Here is a 25,745-nt window from a genome sequence, read left to right on the forward strand (position 1 = left end):
CTTTGTGGTTGAATCTGTGTTTGAAATTCACCACTCGACTGAGGGACCTTACAGATAATTTTATGTCTGGGGCACAGAGATTATGTAGTCATTCAAAAATCATGTTAAACCTTTATTGCACAGAGTTTTACTCCTGCATTTATTTTGCTTGCCATAACAAAGAGGTTGAATACTTATTGACTTAAGACATTTCAGCTTTACATTTTTTATTAATTTGTAAAAATGACTAAAAACATTATTCCGCATTGACATTATGGGTTATTGTGTGTAGGACAATGACACTAAATCTAAATCCATTTTTAAATTCAGGCTGTAACACAACAAAATGTGGAAAAAGTCAAGGGGTGTGAACACTTTCTGAAGGCACTGTACGTACACTACATGACCAGAAGTATGTGGACACCTGCTTATCGAACATCGCATTCCAAAATCATAGGCATTAATATGGAGTTGGTCCCCCCTTTGCCGCTATAACAGCCTCCACTCTTCTGGGAAGGCTTTCCACTAGATGTTGGAACATTGCTGCGGGGACTTGCTTCCATTCAGCCATAAACGCATTCGTGAGGTTGGGCACTGATGTTGAGCGATTGCACCTAGCTCGCAGTCAGCATTCCAATTCTTTGCCCTAGCTTGACATACAGCGGATTCAAATAATCAAAGCTTGATGAGTTGGTTATTTGAATCAGCTGTGTAGTGCTTGTCGGTAAGTGTGGAGAGTTGTTCTAAGAGCTTGGTATTACTGGTAGCATATTTGAACTAGTGCAACGTTTTGGTTGAAATAAAGTGAGCAGGCTGAGCATGCATACATGAAATAAATCATACACAAAGCTGCTGAATAAATCATGTATAGTGTTAATATACACTTCAGAAGTACATACAAAATGGCACAAAAGTATAAAGCTTTAGATACATTTTTAAAATATCCTTTAGTGACAATACGTGTATTTGAGCAAGTAACAACCCCTTCTTTTCATCTGGTAACAGTTAGAGACTCTCCCTCCAGTTAGGATCTACTGGAAACCTGGCCAGCCAGGAAGTCCCATCATACCTCATATCAGCAACCACTCACCCTCCATAGCCACTTGATGACAACATAAGCACACTTTAAGCTTCAGTGTACCAATGAAATATGGGCACCATTGCGGACAAATGATCTCTCCCTGACCCAATAACAAAAAAGTAAACATATCTATTAACAGACCCAATTCATAGAACATAACCCGGCCAATGGATATGATCATGAGAAGGCTTTGGCCCCAAATAATGCCTGTTCTTAACAGTGGAAGTGTCGGAGTAGACATTGTTGCCTTGCTTTCCTCAAATTCTGTCTACGTAGGAAAATGGGAATGTCTGATGTCTATCTATGTGATTAGCCCGGATACAATTATTGTGCCATCAACACTCTGGTGATCAGGCACGTCTCAGTCACACAAAATATTAGCCATGTTATAACAAGTAACATTTCATCGGTCCTCTCTCAAAATGACATAATATGAATGACATTAGGGACATTTCAGTGGTTTTTCTACATATTCAGGTTCTCTTCATTGGATTCAAGTCAGGTGCCATTATTAAGTGGTTAAAGTGTATTGATCCATTTGTACCCATTACCCAATAGGAATGTCCCACATGAACAGAAGGTCACTGGGTAGGAGATATCAGAAACTCTTGCTATTATTCATGTGATGCCCTCTGGAGTATTTCTCATTATAAGACACATAGTTGAGTTGATTGATCCCAAAGTCCAGACAACCATGGGAATTAATGGATATCCTTTGGAGTGTCACTGAGTCAAGAGTCACTGATATCAAGTAGGAACTGCAGCATCCTCAGTCTTTGGGGAGAAGGTGAGAGAATAAGAGAATGAGGAGGATTATGGGGAGACATGACAGGATTATGGTTATTAAACCATTAACACTATTGAATACTACAGTAACTATGGCCCCACTCACCTTGTTACACTGTACTACTTAGTCTCTACTCTCTGGTCTCTCTCACATGTTGAGTAGAGGGATCTGCCACACCATGATGTTGGACACAGTCTCCTCCTGACGGGACTGTTTGGTCTTCCTATTGACCCTGTGGTGACCCAGCCCCCCTGAAACCACCAGCAGAGAGCTGACGTCCACCTTCTGGACTCTCCTGCCCCTCTGGTGGTGGGCCGGATCATTGACCAGGTCATAGATGGCCCCGTCCTCGAGCCCGTGCTCCAGAGAGCCCTGGGACAGAGCCAGGGAGCCACAGGAGGAGGACAGGGAGTCCTGGAGGGCCATGGAAGTGCATCCTGCCTCCCCCAGCCACACTCCCCGGCCCTGGGTGTGAGCTAGAGTGGGTGTGGAGCCTGGGGTTGGAGGTGGGGAGGCCTGGGCCTTCTCCCCGTCCTTGGTGCCTCCTGGCTGGCTAGGTAGGCTGCTGCCTGGGTTGCCAGAGGGCCGGTTGCACACTGCGGCTGCCATGGTGAGGAACTTTACTGGGCCATGGTGGGCGTGGAAGGATACCATGCCCCGTCCTACGACAGACAAATATCCAGACACACATTACTCCATATACAGTATAAATTTACTGGAAAATACTGTTAGTAACTACATATGCGTTTCAAATTGCCCACTTTTGGCAGTAGCCTCCAGAGACTAAGAATTCCGTAGACCAGAGGCACATGGAAACTAGCTTTGAGTCATATCAATTAAAAGACAGTATCATTGTGAGAAAGGCGCCACTAAAATATCAAGCCAGCTGGGACCTGAATGATAATCACTGAGGCCCATTAACCCATGTTGTGCTCCAGTTACATTGATAAAGTCCTTAATGCACTTGGTACCCAAATCCCTTCCTTTACCCCAAAACTATGACACCAAATGGATGGTTTGCCATATAATTCCTCATTGGGATTTTTAGATCTGGAATAATCTTCAGGGAAGATGCACCCACCAGTGACCTTGGGGATTCCCTGTAGTCTGGGGACAGAGAGGGCCACTGTCACCCCCAGGTTGGTCCCCACCAGCAGCAGACCATGGCACACCAGCAGACTGCTGACTGAGACCCTCTGGTTCCCTAAGGACAGAATAGAACCAACACATCAATACGGATTCTGCAGAGTTTGTGTTAAATGCTGTTGTAGAGAGCAGTTTGGAGCAGTAATCCAGGGGGCTACAGTATTGCACAAAACGTTTTGAACAGTGGGCTTTTTCAAGTTATGAAAAAAAGGTTGATAGTTAATGGTTGACCTTAATGATTTCTGGGGTCAAGCTTAACACAGTAGGAGTAGGGTAGATATTTACATTCACAGTATGAGATAAGTAGGTATTTACATTCACAGTAGGAGATAAGTAGTTATTTACATTCACAGTAGGAGATAAGTAGTTATTTACATTCAGAAGTCTCCTATAAATGAGAAGGAACACAGTTAATGTGCCCCTTCCAGCGAGCCGAGGGACAGTAACAGGGAGGGAGGTATTTCTGCTTAGTGTGTGGGGAGGTTACTACAGCAATAACACTTAACAGCCAATGGTCTCCAGGGCAACCGAAAGAGGAGCAAAAATAATAACAGCTCTTTTCACCAAAAAGACCACCATTATAGTCCGCTTTGGGTCAAACAAACAAACACAAAAGTGTTATGTAAATCGAGAATGAGTGAACCGTAATGTCGTAATTAAGCAAGCAACTGTGGTTCTATTCAGAAAGCCTGATGCAGGCTGGGACAGAAAGGACTGTGTGTGTCCGGTCTTCCTCGTCACAAATTCAGTATGAAATATCACTTGATACTGTAAACGCAGTAATTGTTAGGCTAACAGCACCTTTTAGAGGACGTGATAAATTGTGTTGTCTAGTGAACGTTTAGTGACTTGTGTAGAACTTGGTACCATCCTCCTCAATAAGCATTACTATGGCAACAAGCAGCATTGCAAAGAGTGAACAGAAAATGTCCAGAATACCCTTAACATGTTAAATGCCAATAATTGTTAATGCAAATGCATTTTGAAAAAACTGTGATAACGGATGGAGTATAGTATGACTGTTTGAGAAAGTCTGTCAAGGCTCCAGTTGTGAGTGGCATTACCCAATCATACACTGCAGTAAGAGCTGTGCAGCTAAGTCCTCTCCCTCCCATAATCCCCCAGGGCTTTGGGCAAATCAGCCGCTGATCTCTCTGACCCCTAGCTCCTCCAGAGATCACCCTTCTGAGGAACATCAGTCCTGAGTCCACAGTGCTACTCACCCAGCAGAGAACAGAGCAGCATAACCCATCACCGCACATGTGCTTGTAATGAGGGCCCCCAGTTACCAGAAACACACACACTGGGGTGCATTTCTCAACATTCTCCTTTCATAATATTTGAAGTTTCCACCCATAGGCCAAACCAAAATAAACCTGAACCAGCATCAACACGGCCCGGGCCTGTTCCAGATCCCACACCAGAGGTCTGCTTTGATCTGCAATTATCCCCCACAACTAGCAAGTTGAATTACAGCAGGGGGTTCAGATAAAAAACATACAACCTACAGTACACTACACTGATATTACACTAGCAGTAGGGTGGGTTAGATATAAAACACTGATCCTATCTCACTAAGAGATGGTTCATATCAGGCCAAAGTCTGGAACCAGAGACAGAGAGGCTACAGCACTACAGTCTCCAGGCCTCTGTCTCCAGGCCTCTGTCTCCAGGCCTCTGTCTCCAGGCCTCTGTCTCCAGGCCTCTGTCTCCAGGCCTCTGTCTCCAGGCCTCTGTCTCCAGGCCTCTGTCTCCAGGCCTCTGTCTCCAGGCCTCTGTCTCCAGGCCTCTGTCTCCAGGCCTCTGTCTCCAGGCCTCTGTCTCCAGGCAGTCCCAGGGCCAACGTGGTGATGAAGGGGCTGGAGGTGTTGTTTCCTGGCTCTGCATGTTTATCCCCATTAGTGTCCACATGGCTGGGTATTTAGGTCAGGCCAGACAAAGCCGCCGATCTGGACACTCCTCTCCTGCACTCACATCTTCTACACTCTTATGTAGAACCTAAAAGGGTTCTTCGGCTGTCCCAATTGGAGAACCATTTGAAGAACCCTTTTTGGTTCCAGGTAGAACGCTTTTGGGTTCCTTTCTACAGAGGGTTCTATATGGAACCCAAAAGGGCTCTGCCTGGAACCAAAAAGGGTTATCCTATGTGGAAAGCCGAAGAACCCTTTTGTAACACTTTTTTAGAAGAGTGTTGGGCAGTGTTCGCAAACTCCGGTCCTAAAGTACCCCCAACAGTACAGATTTTTTTGTTGTGGCCCCGGACAAGCACACCTGATTCTACTTGGCAACTAATCGTCAAGCCCTTGACAAGTTGAATCAGGTATTTTTGTCCGGGGCTACAACAAAAATGTGTGCTGTTGGGGCCAGGGGTTCTTGAGGACCAGAGTTGGGAAACACTGGTCTTGAGAACATCAAAAACACAGTGTGAGAACAAACAGTATTTGGAGGGTGGTTTTTGGAAGGTTTTCAGAACGTTTTTCCAAATTAAAATCAACCAAACCCAACTCGGTAAAGGGTTAAGGAAAGGCAGAGGAGGTACTGTAAGTAATCACCAAAGCATGTGTTTGAATAATCACTGTGAAATTCAATTGGACATAACTAAAACCGAATTACAGCCAAAGAGACCACAGTTTTGCAAAATATCTGTGAGAAATTCCTCAGTGCAATCAAAGGATTTACAAGGAATCGTTCCAACATGAGCTAGCATGAGTAGAAGAACAACCCCACCTTGAACACTGAGGACATTTCACACTCAATCACTCTCAATTCTATGCCATCAACTGTGAACCCCCTCCGGCAACTGTGAACCCCCTGTCTGAACCTGTGTTTCCTGAGGTCTGCAATAGGGTCTCAGACAAAACTAATTAACACATTCTCACAGCTCTCTGCTGGACTTCTGAAACCCCCTAAATACACAAATAGTATGTAGTTATTCTGTCTGTGTTCCTGTAGTTTGTTGCCACAGTATGTCGGGGTGCATCTGGAGTCACCTCTTTAGCCTGAACAATACTACTCAAGTATCTCAAGAATGTAGCGATGCAGAGAATATAAAATCACTGCATCCATCACCCTCCACTCTAAACAGGTATTGATCGTCCCATCTTCTTTCAGCCAAACAGCTTGAATGGCACTACAGTCAGCAGGCTCTGCAGAAACAGCACATTCTCTGGCCTAGTCAATCAATCTGACAGCAGCTGCCAACAACTAAATAAGTGCCAAGGTGGAACATTGTGGAAAGCCAAACCCAGGCTTGCAGGGGCAAACAATACAACTCCCTCCACGGAGAGAAATCTGAACTTGCCCTGACAAATCACATGCACATGTTTAGCCAGTGCAGGCCGCCAGTTTAGACCGTCAGTTTAGACCGTGGTTGAAGAGAACCAGGTGAGGGTGATACAGTGGGGGTTGGATCAGTTGAATGGTCCACTGGAAGAGATGATAGAAGGAAAACAGAGTCCCATGACAGAGAGATACTGTAGATAGGACATTAACCCATCACTGTCATCAGAGGAAGTCAGACCGTAATGTGATGTGCACACAGCCTTGGCCTAGAGGAGGAAGTATTTCAAGTCGCTGGTCCAAGGTCTCTCGTTCAGAGAAACCTCCTCTGTGGTTGATGCCTCTTATTAAGTAAATAAGTCATCCAGACAGGCTTATCATTCACATCTCTGTTAAAAGCCATTCTACTGCTCAACCTCAGAACTGGTTGGGCTGAGTTTCTCAGAAGGCTAGGTGTAGGGTAAATTACTGACTGGACATTCAAAGCATGCTGTGCTGAATGAAAGTGTACTCTTGCTTTTCCACAAACAACCACAAAGTGATCCCTTAGGCAATTTAGTCAAGTCTTGCATAAACCTATTCAAATATTGAAGCACTATTGAATATGCAACTAAAGCATGCATGATGGGACATATGCCAAGATTTAGTAAGGTTTACTGTGAAACCATGATACAATGGTGTTGCCTGGCTACCCAAACTCATTGCTCTAGCCAAACGCTACGCCCACGGAAGTTATTTTCTTCTCCGCAATGAGTCTGGATCCGAGTAACTCCCCAGCGATTTCTAGAATGAAAATCGATTCTAGACTGTCCGATTGGTCCCATAAACCAATGGGTTGGGCCAGAGCCAAAACACATGTGGGTAAAGCAGCGTTTCAAAAATTCTTTATTTGCTGTGATACTCTGATTGTTTAGAGATTATCCAATCGCTGATGACTTTGTTCTGTACAACACCCCTTCATTTTGACATCAACACAAACAACTTAAATGATGGCAGTCTCAGACTGAAGTATGTAGCGAACGATAGATCAGAGGAAGAATTCAGTTTGAGTTGTCAGGCAAATGATGATGTCCCTTGCTGTAATGCAATACATTACATTAGACTGCTTAAATTAGTTATCAAATATTATGGAACTCCCATGTGTTGTACTTTGTTGTGGCTAGTAAGTATTTTATAGGTTTCCTGAAACAAGCCAGATTGTAGGAGGTCTGCCTGCAATAGGTCGGCAATAGGTCTGCAATAGACACTAAAGACTGCTGAGAAAACTAGTTCACTTAAACACACGTCTCACAGCTCTCTGTCGGACTTCTGAAACCCTCTAAATACACATAGTATGTAGTCAGTCTGTCTGTGTTCCTGTAGTTTGTTCCCACAGTATGTAGGGGTGCATCTGGAGAGAGCAAAGTACAAAACCTTATGGTAATAATGGATGAGGCCACTAAAATACTCAACTATGTACACACAGTCTAGGGCTTATAAACAATGGGCAGAACTCAGATAATGATAGAACTGTTTATTACACTTTTAAAAGGAGACTGATGTGTTCCTGTAGGCTAGTCATTACTGGTGACCACAAAACACACAATGTAAAAAGAATTACTCCATGGCAGAGTCCAGCTTGAAATAATTCAAATTGAAATCTAAACAGTCGAGTGGACGGTATCTTCAAAATACTGTACAGGGTCAGAGGAAAAGTGGACAACTGTAACTAGCTGGATATAAAACCTTCATGACAACATCACAGGACAAACCTCCCAAAACCTTATAACAACACAGCTGTCTCTGATGAAGATCCTCAGACTCTGGTCTGTTTGATTATTACATTCCCAACTATTTGACCCGTTGTGGTGAGGCGAGCTTTTACTACCAATGACGTCAAACAGAAGTTGTCACACAGATTGCTTAACATTTTGCCGCGTTCATTTGCTAGTCGGAACGAGAAAAACCCTTGACATTTTCCACATTTTGTTACGTAACAGCCTTATTCTAAAATGCATTAAATGTTTTTTTCCCCTCATCAATCTACACACAATACCCCATAATGACAAAGCAAAAACAGGTTTTTATACATTTTTGCAAATGTATATGTATAAAAAATAAAAATAACTGGATTATTCAGACCCTTTACTCGGTACTTTGTTGAAACTTTGGCAGTGATTACAGCCTCGAGTCTTGTTGGGAAGGATGCTACAAGCTTGGCACACATGTATTTGGGGAGTTTCCCCCATTCTTCTCTGCATATCATTCACCCATTCTTCTATGCATATCATCTCAAGCTCTGTCAGGATGTATGTGGAGCGTCGCTGCACAGCTATTTTCAGTTCTCTCCAGAGATGTTCGATCGGATTCAAGTCAGGGCTCTGGCTGGCCACTCAAAGACATCCAGAGACTTGTCCCGAAGCCTTAGGGTCGTTGCTTAGGGTCGTTGTCCTGTTGTAAGATGAACCCTCACCCCAGTCTGAGGTCCTGAGCGCTCTGGAGCAGGTTTTCATCAAGGATCTCTCTGTACTTTGCTCCATTCATCTTTCCCTCGATCCTGACTAGTCTCCCAGTCCCTGCCGATAAAAAACATGCACACAGCATGATGCTGCCACCACAATGCTTCACCGTAGCGATGATGCCAGGTTTCCTCCAGACATGATGCTTGGCATTCAGGCCAAAGAGTTCAATCTTGGGTTCATCAGACCAGAGAATCTTGTTTCATGGTCAGAGTCCTTTAGGCGCATTTGGCAAACTCCAAGCGAGCTGTCATGTACCTTTTACTGAGGAGTGGCTTCCGTCTGGCCACTCTACCATAAATGCCTTATTGGTGGAGTGCTGTAGAGATGGTTGTCCTTCTGGAAGGTTCTCCCATCTCCACAGAGGAGCTCTGGAGCTCTGTCAGAGTGACCATCGGGTACTTGGTCACCTCCCTGACCAAGGCCCTTTCCCTCGATTGCTCAGTTTGGCCAGGCAGCCAGGTCTAAGAATGATTTCTTCCATTTTAAGAATGATGGAGGCCACTGTGTTCTTGGGGACCTTCAATGCTGCAGACATTTTTTGATACCCTGCCCCAGATCTGTGCCTCGACACAATTCTGTCTCAGAGCTAATTGGACAATTCCTTTGACCTCATGGCTTGGTTTTTGCTCTGACATGCACTGTCAAATGTGGGACCTTATATAGACAGGTGTGTGCCTTTCTAAATGGTCTCCAATTAATTGAATTGACCAAAGGTGGACTCCAATCAAGTTGTTGAAACATCTCAAGGACGATCAATGGAAACAGGATGCACCTGAGCTCAAATTTGAGACACATAGCAAAGGGTCTGAATACTTATGTCAATAAGGTATTTCATTTGTAATAAATTAGCAACATTTTCAAAAAACCTGTGTTCACTTTGTCATTATGGGGTATTGTGTGTAGATTGATTAGATTTTTTTTTTAAATTAATCAATTTTAGAATAAGGCTGTAACGTAACAAAATGTGGAAAAAGTCAAGGGGTCTGAATACTTTCTGAATGCACTGTATCTATGCACACACCGTGACTGTGATCTTATTACAGGTAGTCACTGAGCCAGGCAGCCCTTTGATATTTGGAGAAAAACACACTCAAGTACATGATGACCTGATGACTGACTGTCAAATGTGATCCATTTCTACTTTCAGAGGACTGATCTGTTCTTGCAAAAAAATGACCTGTTCATTGCCAGTCCACCATAAGGATCCAATCAATGACTTGAGGACACAAAGAGAACAAAATGACATGGGTACTGGTGGTTTGTGCAAACAGAGTTGAAAAGACTGTGTCTGTAGTATAAATCACAGTACTGGAGGATGGAAACAGTGCTGCTGTATACTGATATCCTGAAAGTGAAGTTCACCTTTGAGTGTGTGGTGGGTGGTGTAGAGTGGGTATTTTTTTAGGATGCTATGATCTACTGTGTTAGAGAAAATGTGTTTTCAGAGCTGGCAAAAATGTCTCTCATACTAGAGTATATTGTGTAAAGCAGTGAACTTGTTCATACCTTGTGTTGACAGTGCTGTACGATACATACAAGTGTGACATGATAATGAAGTCTTACCAGCCAGTATGTTGTGTACAGGTGTGGTAATGTTATCATGTATCTATACAGCCAGTATGTTGTGTACAGGTGTGGTAAAGTTATCATGTATCTTACCAGCCAGTATGTTGTGTACAGGTGTGGTAATGTTATCATGTATCTATACAGCCAGTATGTTGTGTACAGGTGTGGTAATGTTATCATGTATCTATACAGCCAGTATGTTGTGTACAGGTGTGGTAATGTTATCATGTATTTATACAGCCAGTATGTTGTGTACAGGTGTGGTAATGTTGTCATGTATCTATACAGCCAGTATGTTGTGTACAGGTGTGGTAATGTTGTCATGTATCTATACAGCCAGTATGTTGTGTACAGGTGTGGTAATGTTATCATGTATCTATACAGCCAGTATGTTGTGTACAGGTGTGGTAATGTTGTCATGTATCTATACAGCCAGTATGTTGTGTACAGGTGTGGTAATGTTATCATGTATTTATACAGCCAGTATGTTGTGTACAGGTGTGGTAATGTTATCATGTATCTATACAGCCAGTATGTTGTGTACAGGTGTGGTAATGTTATCATGTATCTATACAGCCAGTATGTTGTGTACAGGTGTGGTAATGTTATCATGTATCTATACAGCCAGTATGTTGTGTACAGGTGTGGTAATGTTATCATGTATTTATACAGCCAGTATGTTGTGTACAGGTGTGGTAATGTTGTCATGTATCTTACCAGCCAGTATGTTGTGTACAGGTGTGGTAATGTTGTCATGTATCTTACCAGCCAGTATGTTGTGTACAGGTGTGGTAATGTTATCATGTATCTATACAGCCAGTATGTTGTGTACAGGTGTGGTAATGTTATCATGTATTTATACAGCCAGTATGTTGTGTACAGGTGTGGTAATGTTGTCATGTATCTTACCAGCCAGTATGTTGTGTACAGGTGTGGTAATGTTATCATGTATCTATACAGCCAGTATGTTGTGTACAGGTGTGGTAATGTTATCATGTATCTTACCAGCCAGTATGTTGTGTACAGGTGTGGTAATGTTGTCATGTATCTTACCAGCCAGTATGTTGTGTACAGGTGTGGTAATGTTATCATGTATTTATACAGCCAGTATGTTCTGTACAGGTGTGGTAATGTTATCATGTATCTTACCAGCCAGTATGTTCTGTACAGGTGTGGTAATGTTATCATGTATCTTACCAGCCAGTATGTTCTGTACAGGTGTGGTAATGTTATCATGTATTTATACAGCCAGTATGTTGTGTACAGGTGTGGTAATGTTATCATGTATCTATACAGCCAGTATGTTGTGTACAGGTGTGGTAATGTTATCATGTATCTATACAGCCAGTATGTTCTGTACAGGTGTGGTAATGTTATCATGTATCTTACCAGCCAGTATGTTCTGTACAGGTGTGGTAATGTTATCATGTATCTTACCAGCCAGTATGTTCTGTACAGGTGTGGTAATGTTATCATGTATTTATACAGCCAGTATGTTGTGTACAGGTGTGGTAATGTTATCATGTATTTATACAGCCAGTATGTTGTGTACAGGTGTGGTAATGTTATCATGTATCTTACCAGCCAGTATGTTCTGTACAGGTGTGGTAATGTTATCATGTATCTATACAGCCAGTATGTTGTGTACAGGTGTGGTAATGTTATCATGTATCTTACCAGCCAGTATGTTCTGTACAGGTGTGGTAATGTTATCATGTATCTATACAGCCAGTATGTTGTGTACAGGTGTGGTAATGTTATCATGTATCTTACCAGCCAGTATGTTCTGTACAGGTGTGGTAATGTTATCATGTATCTTACCAGCCAGTATGTTCTGTACAGGTGTGGTAATGTTATCATGTATCTATACAGCCAGTATGTTGTGTACAGGTGTGGTAATGTTATCATGTATCTTACCAGCCAGTATGTTCTGTACAGGTGTGGTAATGTTATCATGTATCTATACAGCCAGTATGTTGTGTACAGGTGTGGTAATGTTATCATGTATCTTACCAGCCAGTATGTTCTGTACAGGTGTGGTAATGTTATCATGTATCTTACCAGCCAGTATGTTCTGTACAGGTGTGGTAATGTTATCATGTATCTTACCAGCCAGTATGTTGTGTACAGGTGTGGTAATGTTATCATGTATCTATACAGCCAGTATGTTGTGTACAGGTGTGGTAATGTTATCATGTATCTATACAGCCAGTATGTTGTGTACAGGTGTGGTAATGTTATCATGTATCTATACAGCCAGTATGTTGTGTACAGGTGTGGTAATGTTATCATGTATCTATACAGCCAGTATGTTGTGTACAGGTGTGGTAATGTTATCATGTATCTATACAGCCAGTATGTTGTGTACAGGTGTGGTAATGTTATCATGTATCTATACAGCCAGTATGTTGTGTACAGGTGTGGTAATGTTATCATGTATCTATACAGCCAGTATGTTGTGTACAGGTGTGGTAATGTTATCATGTATTTATACAGCCAGTATGTTGTGTACAGGTGTGGTAATGTTATCATGTATCTATACAGCCAGTATGTTCTGTACAGGTGTGGTAATGTTATCATGTATCTTACCAGCCAGTATGTTCTGTACAGGTGTGGTAATGTTATCATGTATCTATACAGCCAGTATGTTCTGTACAGGTGTGGTAATGTTATCATGTATCTTACCAGCCAGTATGTTCTGTACAGGTGTGGTAATGTTATCATGTATCTTACCAGCCAGTATGTTCTGTACAGGTGTGGTAATGTTATCATGTATCTATACAGCCAGTATGTTCTGTACAGGTGTGGTAATGTTGTCATGTATCTTACCAGCCAGTATGTTCTGTACAGGTGTGGTAATGTTATCATGTATCTATACAGCCAGTATGTTCTGTACAGGTGTGGTAATGTTATCATGTATCTTACCAGCCAGTATGTTCTGTACAGGTGTGGTAATGTTATCATGTATCTATACAGCCAGTATGTTGTGTACAGGTGTGGTAATGTTATCATGTATCTTACCAGCCAGTATGTTGTGTACAGGTGTGGTAATGTTATCATGTATTTATACAGCCAGTATGTTGTGTACAGGTGTGGTAATGTTATCATGTATCTTACCAGCCAGTATGTTCTGTACAGGTGTGGTAATGTTATCATGTATCTATACAGCCAGTATGTTGTGTACAGGTGTGGTAATGTTATCATGTATCTTACCAGCCAGTATGTTGTGTACAGGTGTGGTAATGTTATCATGTATTTATACAGCCAGTATGTTGTGTACAGGTGTGGTAATGTTATCATGTATCTATACAGCCAGTATGTTGTGTACAGGTGTGGTAATGTTATAATGTATTTATACAGCCAGTATGTTGTGTACAGGTGTGGTAATGTTATCATGTATTTATACAGTCAGTATGTTGTGTACAGGTGTGGTAATGTTATCATGTATCTTACCAGCCAGTATGTTGTGTACAGGTGTGGTGATGTTATCATGTATTTATACAGCCAGTATGTTGTGTACAGGTGTGGTAATGTTATCATGTATTTATACAGCCAGTATCTTGTGTACAGGTGTGGTAATGTTATCATGTATTTATACAGCCAGTATGTTGTGTACAGGTGTGGTAATGTTGTCATGTATCTATACAGCCAGTATGTTGTGTACAGGTGTGGTAATGTTATCATGTATCTTACCAGCCAGTATGTTGTATACAGGTGTGGTAATGTTATCATGTATCTTACCAGCCAGTATGTTCTGTACAGGTGTGGTAATGTTATCATGTATCTTACCAGCCAGTATGTTCTGTACAGGTGTGGTAATGTTATCATGTATCTATACAGCCAGTATGTTCTGTACAGGTGTGGTAATGTTATCATGTATCTTACCAGCCAGTATGTTCTGTACAGGTGTGGTAATGTTATCATGTATCTATACAGCCAGTATGTTCTGTACAGGTGTGGTAATGTTATCATGTATCTATACAGCCAGTATGTTGTGTACAGGTGTGGTAATGTTATCATGTATCTTACCAGCCAGTATGTTCTGTACAGGTGTGGTAATGTTATCATGTATCTTACCAGCCAGTATGTTCTGTACAGGTGTGGTAATGTTATCATGTATCTATACAGCCAGTATGTTGTGTACAGGTGTGGTAATGTTATCATGTATCTATACAGCCAGTATGTTCTGTACAGGTGTGGTAATGTTATCATGTATCTATACAGCCAGTATGTTCTGTACAGGTGTGGTAATGTTATCATGTATCTATACAGCCAGTATGTTGTGTACAGGTGTGGTAATGTTATCATGTATTTATACAGCCAGTATGTTGTGTACAGGTGTGGTAATGTTATCATGTATCTATACAGCCAGTATGTTGTGTACAGGTGTGGTAATGTTATCATGTATCTATACAGCCAGTATGTTGTGTACAGGTGTGGTAATGTTATCATGTATCTATACAGCCAGTATGTTGTGTACAGGTGTGGTAATGTTATCATGTATCTATACAGCCAGTATGTTGTGTACAGGTGTGGTAATGTTATCATGTATCTATACAGCCAGTATGTTGTGTACAGGTGTGGTAATGTTATCATGTATCTATACAGCCAGTATGTTGTGTACAGGTGTGGTAATGTTATCATGTATCTATACAGCCAGTATGTTGTGTACAGGTGTGGTAATGTTATCATGTATCTATACAGCCAGTATGTTGTGTACAGGTGTGGTAATGTTATCATGTATCTATACAGCCAGTATGTTGTGTACAGGTGTGGTAATGTTATCATGTATCTATACAGCCAGTATGTTGTGTACAGGTGTGGTAATGTTATCATGTATTTATACAGCCAGTATGTTGTGTACAGGTGTGGTAATGTTATCATGTATCTATACAGCCAGTATGTTCTGTACAGGTGTGGTAATGTTATCATGTATCTTACCAGCCAGTATGTTCTGTACAGGTGTGGTAATGTTATCATGTATCTATACAGCCAGTATGTTCTGTACAGGTGTGGTAATGTTATCATGTATCTTACCAGCCAGTATGTTCTGTACAGGTGTGGTAATGTTATCATGTATCTTACCAGCCAGTATGTTCTGTACAGGTGTGGTAATGTTATCATGTATCTATACAGCCAGTATGTTCTGTACAGGTGTGGTAATGTTGTCATGTATCTTACCAGCCAGTATGTTCTGTACAGGTGTGGTAATGTTATCATGTATCTATACAGCCAGTATGTTGTGTACAGGTGTGGTAATGTTATCATGTATCTTACCAGCCAGTATGTTGTGTACAGGTGTGGTAATGTTATCATGTATTTATACAGCCAGTATGTTGTGTACAGGTGTGGTAATGTTGTCATGTATCTTACCAGCCAGTATGTTGTGTACAGGTGTGGTAATGTTATCATGTATCTATACAGCCAGTATGTTGTGTACAGGTGTGGTAATGTTATCATGTATCTTACCAGCCAGTATGTTGTGTACAGGTGTGGTAATGTTATCATGTATCTATACAGCCAGTATGTTGTGTACAGGTGTGGTAATGTTATCATGTATCTATACAGCCAGTATGTTGTGTACAGGTGTGGTAATGTTATAATGTATTTATACAGCCAGTATGTTGTGTACAGGTGTGGTAATGTTATCATGTATTTATACAGTCAGTATGTTGTGTACAGGTGTGGTAATGTTATCATGTATCTTACCAGCCAGTATGTTGTGTACAGGTGTGGTAATGTTATCATGTATTTATACAGCCAGTATGTTGTGTACAGGTGTGGTAATGTTATCATGTATCTATACAGCCAGTATGTTGTGTACAGGTGTGGTAATGTTATCATGTATCTTACCAGCCAGTATGTTCTGTACAGGTGTGGTAATGTTATCATGTATCTTACCAGCCAGTATGTTCTGTACAGGTGTGGTAATGTTATCATGTATCTTACCAGCCAGTATGTTCTGTACAGGTGTGGTAATGTTATCATGTATCTATACAGCCAGTATGTTCTGTACAGGTGTGGTAATGTTATCATGTATCTTACCAGCCAGTATGTTCTGTACAGGTGTGGTAATGTTATCATGTATCTATACAGCCAGTATGTTCTGTACAGGTGTGGTAATGTTATCATGTATCTATACAGCCAGTATGTTGTGTACAGGTGTGGTAATGTTATCATGTATCTTACCAGCCAGTATGTTCTGTACAGGTGTGGTAATGTTATCATGTATCTTACCAGCCAGTATGTTCTGTACAGGTGTGGTAATGTTATCATGTATCTATACAGCCAGTATGTTGTGTACAGGTGTGGTAATGTTATCATGTATCTATACAGCCAGTATGTTCTGTACAGGTGTGGTAATGTTATCATGTATCTATACAGCCAGTATGTTCTGTACAGGTGTGGTAATGTTATCATGTATCTATACAGCCAGTATGTTGTGTACAGGTGTGGTAATGTTATCATGTATTTATACAGCCAGTATGTTGTGTACAGGTGTGGTAATGTTATCATGTATCTATACAGCCAGTATGTTGTGTACAGGTGTGGTAATGTTATCATGTATCTATACAGCCAGTATGTTGTGTACAGGTGTGGTAATGTTATCATGTATCTATACAGCCAGTATGTTGTGTACAGGTGTGGTAATGTTATCATGTATCTATACAGCCAGTATGTTGTGTACAGGTGTGGTAATGTTATCATGTATCTATACAGCCAGTATGTTGTGTACAGGTGTGGTAATGTTATCATGTATCTATACAGCCAGTATGTTGTGTACAGGTGTGGTAATGTTATCATGTATTTATACAGCCAGTATGTTGTGTACAGGTGTGGTAATGTTATCATGTATCTATACAGCCAGTATGTTGTGTACAGGTGTGGTAATGTTATCATGTATCTATACAGCCAGTATGTTGTGTACAGGTGTGGTAATGTTATCATGTATTTATACAGCCAGTATGTTGTGTACAGGTGTGGTAATGTTATCATGTATTTATACAGCCAGTATGTTCTGTACAGGTGTGGTAATGTTATCATGTATCTATACATCCAGTATGTTGTGTACAGGTGTGGTAATGTTATCATGTATCTATACAGCCAGTATGTTCTGTACAGGTGTGGTAATGTTATCATGTATTTATACAGCCAGTATGTTGTGTACAGGTGTGGTAATGTTATCATGTATTTATACAGCCAGTATGTTGTGTACAGGTGTGGTAATGTTATCATGTATCTTACCAGCCAGTATGTTCTGTACAGGTGTGGTAATGTTATCATGTATCTTACCAGCCAGTATGTTCTGTACAGGTGTGGTAATGTTGTCATGTATCTTACCAGCCAGTATGTTGTGTACAGGTGTGGTAATGTTATCATGTATCTTACCAGCCAGTATGTTCTGTACAGGTGTGGTAATGTTGTCATGTATCTATACAGCCAGTATGTTGTGTACAGGTGTGGTAATGTTATCATGTATCTATACAGCCAGTATGTTGTGTACAGGTGTGGTAATGTTATCATGCATCTTACCAGCCAGTATGTTGTGTACAGGTGTGGTAATGTTGTCATGTATTTATACAGCCAGTATGTTGTGTACAGGTGTGGTAATGTTATCATGTATCTATACAGCCAGTATGTTGTGTACAGGTGTGGTAATGTTATCATGTATTTATACAGCCAGTATGTTGTGTACAGGTGTGGTAATGTTATCATGTATTTATACAGCCAGTATGTTGTGTACAGGTGTGGTAATGTTGTCATGTATCTTACCAGCCAGTATGTTGTGTACAGGTGTGGTAATGTTATCATGTATTTATACAGCCAGTATGTTGTGTACAGGTGTGGTAATGTTATCATGTATTTATACAGCCAGTATGTTGTGTACAGGTGTGGTAATGTTATCATGTATTTATACAGCCAGTATGTTGTGTACAGGTGTGGTAATGTTATCATGTATCTATACAGCCAGTATGTTGTGTACAGGTGTGGTAATGTTATCATGTATCTTACCAGCCAGTATGTTGTGTACAGGTGTGGTAATGTTGTCATGTATCTTACCAGCCAGTATGTTCTGTACAGGTGTGGTAATGTTATCATGTATCTTACCAGCCAGTATGTTCTGTACAGGTGTGGTAATGTTATCATGTATCTATACAGCCAGTATGTTCTGTACAGGTGTGGTAATGTTATCATGTATCTTACCAGCCAGTATGTTCTGTACAGGTGTGGTAATGTTATCATGTATCTATACAGCCAGTATGTTCTGTACAGGTGTGGTAATGTTATCATGTATCTATACAGCCAGTATGTTGTGTACAGGTGTGGTAATGTTATCATGTATCTTACCAGCCAGTATGTTCTGTACAGGTGTGGTAATGTTATCATGTATCTTACCAGCCAGTATGTTCTGTACAGGTGTGGTAATGTTATCATGTATCTATACAGCCAGTATGTTGTGTACAGGTGTGGTAATGTTATCATGTATCTATACAGCCAGTATGTTCTGTACAGGTGTGGTAATGTTATCATGTATCTATACAGCCAGTATGTTCTGTACAGGTGTGGTAATGTTATCATGTATCTATACAGCCAGTATGTTGTGTACAGGTGTGGTAATGTTATCATGTATTTATACAGCCAGTATGTTGTGTACAGGTGTGGTAATGTTATCATGTATCTATACAGCCAGTATGTTGTGTACAGGTGTGGTAATGTTATCATGTATCTATACAGCCAGTATGTTGTGTACAGGTGTGGTAATGTTATCATGTATCTATACAGCCAGTATGTTGTGTACAGGTGTGGTAATGTTATCATGTATCTATACAGCCAGTATGTTGTGTACAGGTGTGGTAATGTTATCATGTATCTATACAGCCAGTATGTTGTGTACAGGTGTGGTAATGTTATCATGTATCTATACAGCCAGTATGTTGTGTACAGGTGTGGTAATGTTATCATGTATCTATACAGCCAGTATGTTGTGTACAGGTGTGGTAATGTTATCATGTATTTATACAGCCAGTATGTTGTGTACAGGTGTGGTAATGTTATCATGTATCTATACAGCCAGTATGTTGTGTACAGGTGTGGTAATGTTGTCATGTATCTATACAGCCAGTATGTTGTGTACAGGTGTGGTAATGTTATCATGTATTTATACAGCCAGTATGTTGTGTACAGGTGTGGTAATGTTATCATGTATTTATACAGCCAGTATGTTGTGTACAGGTGTGGTAATGTTGTCATGTATCTATACAGCCAGTATGTTGTGTACAGGTGTGGTAATGTTATCATGTATCTATACAGCCAGTATGTTCTGTACAGGTGTGGTAATGTTATCATGTATTTATACAGCCAGTATGTTGTGTACAGGTGTGGTAATGTTATCATGTATTTATACAGCCAGTATGTTGTGTACAGGTGTGGTAATGTTATCATGTATCTTACCAGCCAGTATGTTCTGTACAGGTGTGGTAATGTTATCATGTATCTTACCAGCCAGTATGTTCTGTACAGGTGTGGTAATGTTGTCATGTATCTTACCAGCCAGTATGTTGTGTACAGGTGTGGTAATGTTATCATGTATCTTACCAGCCAGTATGTTCTGTACAGGTGTGGTAATGTTATCATGTATCTATACAGCCAGTATGTTGTGTACAGGTGTGGTAATGTTATCATGTATCTTACCAGCCAGTATGTTCTGTACAGGTGTGGTAATGTTATCATGTATCTTACCAGCCAGTATGTTGTGTACAGGTGTGGTAATGTTATCATGTATCTTACCAGCCAGTATGTTGTGTACAGGTGTGGTAATGTTATCATGTATCTTACCAGCCAGTATGTTGTGTACAGGTGTGGTAATGTTGTCATGTATCTTACCAGCCAGTATGTTGTGTACAGGTGTGGTAATGTTGTCATGTATCTTACCAGCCAGTATGTTGTGTACAGGTGTGGTAATGTTGTCATGTATCTATACAGCCAGTATGTTGTGTACAGGTGTGGTAATGTTGTCATGTATCTTACCAGCCAGTATGTTGTGTACAGGTGTGGTAATGTTGTCATGTATCTTACCAGCCAGTATGTTGTGTACAGGTGTAGCGATGTTGATGTCCTGTAGATCCTCCAGTGTCTCCGTGTGGAACAGTCTGAGGGTGGACCCAGAGCTGAAGGCTATCCAGATACCCACCCCAGCCACCACCATGTGGGATACCACCATGCCCTCCTCCTGGTGGGCCTCCAGCTGCCTCTGACAGGGGGAGAGAGGAAGACAGGAAGAGGGGATATTATATACTGAATCGCTCAGTTCTTCAATTGCTTTGAGAGTAAAATTACCATGTACACCACTTTGTCTTTAGAGTAGTGGGAAACAAACCCTACTGAGCCACCAATCAGAAACATGTTCTGTAACAATCTCAAATCAAAGGGTTTATTGCAGTGAGCTTATGATCAGGAAATGCCTTTTTACGTGACAGTATATGTACACATCACTAAGGAGCGGCCATAAGGTTCTATACAACGTTCCCAGTGGTTACAGAGGGTGGGGAACAGACAGGAGATCATCTGCACTGTTCGGTCTGAGCTGTGACAACACACTGACACACTGACAGTACGCCTGCTAAGAGGCTGAGCCATGTACTGTACGTTAACATCCACCTCATTACTGACTCTTATGTGGGGAATGTTTTGAATTATCTACCATGTTACTCCAAGTGTCATAATAGTAAACGTCAGAGAGGTGGAAATAGTGTTTTGATTCGCAGGATTGTTGGGCACAATGGCGACATCAGCCTTAGTCAAAACATGAACTCTGAGGAAAGTGGTGTCTGCTTCTCACAGATCCACAGTTTGACTTGCCTCTCCCTTGTTTTCCTTATTACCAAGCCAAATATGACTGAGGGCATTTTAGGTCAACATTCCCTGTCTCTGTTCTAATGATATCAGTCAGAAAGAATATATATTGTGGATATTGTTGTTTTAAGTAATTTCACTGTGATTTTCTCAGCCCAGTACCTGAGAGGGACTTTTACTACAGGCATCAGCTGTGTGGCATGGGATCTCCCTCCTCAACCCTGTTTAATGAAGAGAAACTCTACTTGGCCAAGAAGTCAGTCCATTCATGGCCTCCGAGCAGGGTTCCAGTAGTGACAACAACAAGTTCAGGTAGGGTGTGAGTGAACCTACGTAAACTTGAACCTTCCAGGTGACCTTTAACCTTCTCCGACAACTGCCCCCTTTGTTTGTTTGTCTCTCCGTACCTCCTGCCTCTCTACCCATCTGTCTTCTTCCTCTTCACCTTAGTCTCTCCCACTCTTTCCCTTTTTGTCTGCCCCTCTCTCTCTCCATCACTCCCTCTCTATCCACCACTCTCTCTAAATCACTCCCTCTCTATCCACCACTCTTTCTCTCTCTCCATCACTCCCTCTCTATCCACCACTCTCTCTCTCTCCATCACTCCCTCTCTATCCACCACTCTCTCTCTCCATCACTCTCTCTCTCCCATCACTCTTTCTCTCTCTCCATCACTCCCACTCTATCCACCACTCTCTCTCCACCACTCCATCCCTCTCTCCACCACCACTCCCTCTCTATCCACCACTCTCTCTCCATCACTCCCTCTCTCTATCCATCCACCACTCTCTCTCTCCACCACTCTCTCTCTCTCCATCACTCCCTCTCTATCCACCACTCTCTCTCCATCACTCCCTCTCTATCCACCACTCTCTCCATCACTCCCTCTCTATCCACCACTCTCTCCATCACTCCCTCTCTATCCACCACTCTCTCCATCACTCCCTCTCTATCCACCACTCTCTCCATCACTCCCTCTCTATCCACCACTCCCTCCATCACTCCCTCTCTATCCACCACTCTCTCTCCATCACTCCCTCTCTATCCACCACTCTCTCTCCATCACTCCCTCTCTATCCACCACTCCCTCTCTATCCACCACTCCCCCTCTATCCACCACTCCCTCTATCCACCACTCCCTCTCTATCCACCACTCTCTCTCTATCCACCACTCTCTCCTCTCCACCACTCTCTCTCTCCATCACTCTCTCTCCACCACTCCACCTCCCTCTCTCTCCACCACTCTCTCTCTCCACCACTCTCTCTCTCTCTCCACCACTCTCTCTCTCCACCACTCTCTCCTCCACCACTCTCTCTCTCCACCACTCTCTCCACCTCTCTCCACCACTCTCTCTATCCACCACTCTCTCTCTCTCTATCACTACCTCTCTATCCACCACTCCCTCTCTCATCACTCCCTCTATCGACCACTCTCTCTCTCCATCACTCCCTCTCCACCACTCTCTCTCTCTCTCCATCACTCCCTCTCTCTCCACCACTCCCTCTCTCCCACCACTCCCTCTCTCTCCACCACTCCCTCTCTCTCCACCACTCCCTCTCTCTCCACCACTCCCTCTCTCTCCACCACTCCCTCTCTCTCCACCACTCCCTCTCTCTCCACCACTCCCTCTCTCTCCACCACTCCCTCTCTCCAACACTCTTTTCCCATGTAGGTTCTAGGGTGTAAGCCTTGGGGAAAGACAGGCAGTTAGCATCATTAAGCTCATTACGGGACTAACGGGATTATGAGTAACTGCATGCTGGAGGGAAAGCAGAGCGTTGCTATTCCAGGACGTGCAGGTGAATCGGACTGTGGTGGGATAGACAGGGGTCCCCACAAACGCTCCGGGCCTGGGGAGAGGGAGCGAGGGGGACAAGGAGCAAGAGACCCCTCGCAGGTTCCACTATACCTCTAACATAATTAAACAAGAGCCAAGCCAAGTGCAGGTGACATCACAGATATTGGGCCAAACAATTAGTAACCTAGAAACACGGAAAACTCAACCTCGTCTCAGAGCATTTCGTATTATTCTGTATTTATACTGAACAAAAATATAAATGCAACATGCAACAATTTCTAAGTTTTCACTGAGTCACAGTTCAAATAAGGACATAACACACTTGGCAGCCAGGACCACCCACTGGGGAGCCAGGCCCAGCCAATCAGAATGAGTTTTCCCCCCACAAAAGGGCTTTATTACAGACAGGAATACTTCTCAGCACCCCCTGCCCCCCACCCCCATGATCCCGCAGGTGAAGAAGCCGGATGTGAAAATCCTGGGCTGGCGTGGTTGCCTGTGGCCCGAAGCTGTGTGGCCGGTTGGTCGTACTGTCAAATTGTCTAAAACAACGTTGGAGGCAGCTTATGGTAGAGAAATGAACATTCAATTCTCTCGCAATGGCTCTGGTGGACATTCCTGCAGTCAGCATGCTTCCTCCAAACTTGAGACATCTGTGACAATGTGTTGTGTGACAAAACTGCACATTTTGAAGTGGCCTTTTAGGTGCACCTGTGTAATGATTGCTGTTTAATCAGCTTCTTGATATGCCACACCTGTCAGGTTGATGGATTATCTTGGCATAAGATAAATATTTACTAACAGAGATGTAAAAAAAAAAAAAATGGTGCAGAAAATGAGACCAATAAGCTTTTTGTATGGAACATTTGTGATTTTTATTTTAACTGGTGAAACATAAGACCAACACTTTACATGTTGCCTTTATATTTTTGTTCCGTGTAAATTCGAGACACTTACAGTAGAAGTCGGAAGTTTACATACATTTAGGTTGGAGTCATTAAAACTAGTTTTTCAACCACTCCACACATTTCTTGTTATTAACTATAGTTCTGGCAAGTCGGTTAGGACATCTACTTTGTGCATGACACAAGTCATTTTTCCAAAAATTGTTTACAGACAGATTATTTCACTTTAATTCACTGCATCACAATTCTAGTGGGTCAGAAGTTCACAAACATTAAGTTGACTGTGCCTTTAAACAGCTTGGAAAATCCACAAAAATTGTGTCAGGACTTTATAATCCTCTGATAGGCTAATTGACATCATTTGAGTCAATTGGAGATGTACCTGTGGATGTATTTATGTATTTCAAGGCCTACCTTCAAACTCAGTGCCTCTTTGCTTGACATCATGGGAAAATCAAAAGTAGTAAGCCAAGACCTCAGAAAAAAATTGTAGACCTTCACAAGTCTGGTCATCCTTGGGAGCAATTTCCAAATTCCTGAAGGTACCACATTCATCTGTACAAACAATGGGACCACACAGCTGTCATACCCCTCAGGAAGGAGATGCATTCTGTCTCCTAGAGATGAACATACTTTGGTGCGAAAAGTGCAAATCAATCCCAGAACAGCAAAAAACCTTGTGAAAATGCACAGTAAAACGAGTCCTATATCGACATAACAAAGGCAGCTCAGCAAGGAAGATGTCACTGCTCCAAAACCGCCATAGCCAGACTACGGTTTGCAACTGCACATGGGGACAAACATCGTATTTGGAGAAATGTCCTCTGGTCTGATGAAACAAAAATAGAACTGTTTGGCTATAATGACCATCATTATGTTTGGAGGAAAAAAGGGGAGGCTTGCAAGCCGAAGAACACCATTCCAACTGTGAATAACGGGGTGGGAGCATCATGTTGTGGGGGTGCTTTGCTGCAGGAGGGACTGGTGCACTTCACAAAATAGATGGCATCATGAGGTAGGAAAAGTATGTGGATATATTGAAGCAACATCTCAAGACATCAGTCAGGAAGTTAAAGCTCGGTCACAAATAGGTCTTCCAAATGGACAATGACCCCAAGCATACTTCCAAAGTTGTGGCAAAATAGCTTAAGGACAACAAAGTCAAGGTATTGAAGTGGCCATCACAAAGCCCTGACCTCAATCCTATAGAAAATGTGTGGGCAGAACTGAAAAAGCGTGTGCGAGCAAGGAGGCCTATAAACCTGACTCAGTTACACCAGCTCTGTCAGAAGGAATGGACCAAAATTCACCCAACTTATTGTGGGAAGCTTGTGGAAGGGTACCCGCAACGTTTGTCCCAAGATCAACAATTTAAAGGCAATGCTACCAAATCCTAATTGTGTGTATGTAAACTTCTGACCCACTGGGAATGTGTTGAAAGAAATAAAAGCTGAAATAAATCACTCTACTATTATTCTGACATTTCACATTCTTAAAATAAAGTGATGATCTTAACTGACCTAAAACAGGGAATTTTTACAAGGATTAAATGTCAGGAATTGTGAAAAACTGAGTTGAAATGTATTTGGCTAAGGTGTATGTTAACTTTCGACTTCAACAGTAGTATGATTTGTTATGTTTCGTATGGTATGTATTAATTTGTGGATGTCCATCACCCATTTCGTATGATATTTTACACATCAAATCAAATCAAATTTTATTTGTCACATACACATGGTTAGCAGATGTTAATGCGAGTGTAGCGAAATGCTTGTGCTTCTAGTTCCGACAATGCAGTAATAACGAACAAGTAATCTAACTAACAATTCCAAAAAAAACTACTGTCTT

General features: G+C 41.9%; 1 protein-coding gene across 3 annotated transcripts in view; it reads right to left on the bottom strand.

Annotated features, from left to right (window-relative positions):
- The window catches only part of arhgef10 (Rho guanine nucleotide exchange factor (GEF) 10), a 108,815-nt gene that overhangs the window by 6,007 nt on the left and 77,063 nt on the right, over window positions 1–25,745 (bottom strand). For 2 of the 3 annotated variants that reach the window (XM_042330100.1, XM_042330098.1), the window contains 4 exons: window positions 20,417–20,591; window positions 2,929–3,051; window positions 1,953–2,509; window positions 829–1,834 (listed from right to left, as the gene is read on the bottom strand). In XM_042330100.1, coding sequence (XP_042186034.1) covers window positions 1,995–2,509; window positions 2,929–3,051; window positions 20,417–20,591 — 813 coding nt within the window. In that variant the 3' untranslated portion in view covers window positions 829–1,834; window positions 1,953–1,994. Of the gene's footprint in view, window positions 1–828; window positions 1,835–1,952; window positions 2,510–2,928; window positions 3,052–20,416; window positions 20,592–25,745 lie in introns of those variants that run through there. The other variant, XM_042330099.1, reaches the window with a different exon arrangement.

The sequence above is a fragment of the Oncorhynchus tshawytscha genome, linkage group LG11 (assembly GCF_018296145.1).
Source record: "Oncorhynchus tshawytscha isolate Ot180627B linkage group LG11, Otsh_v2.0, whole genome shotgun sequence".
NCBI lineage: Eukaryota > Metazoa > Chordata > Actinopteri > Salmoniformes > Salmonidae > Oncorhynchus > Oncorhynchus tshawytscha.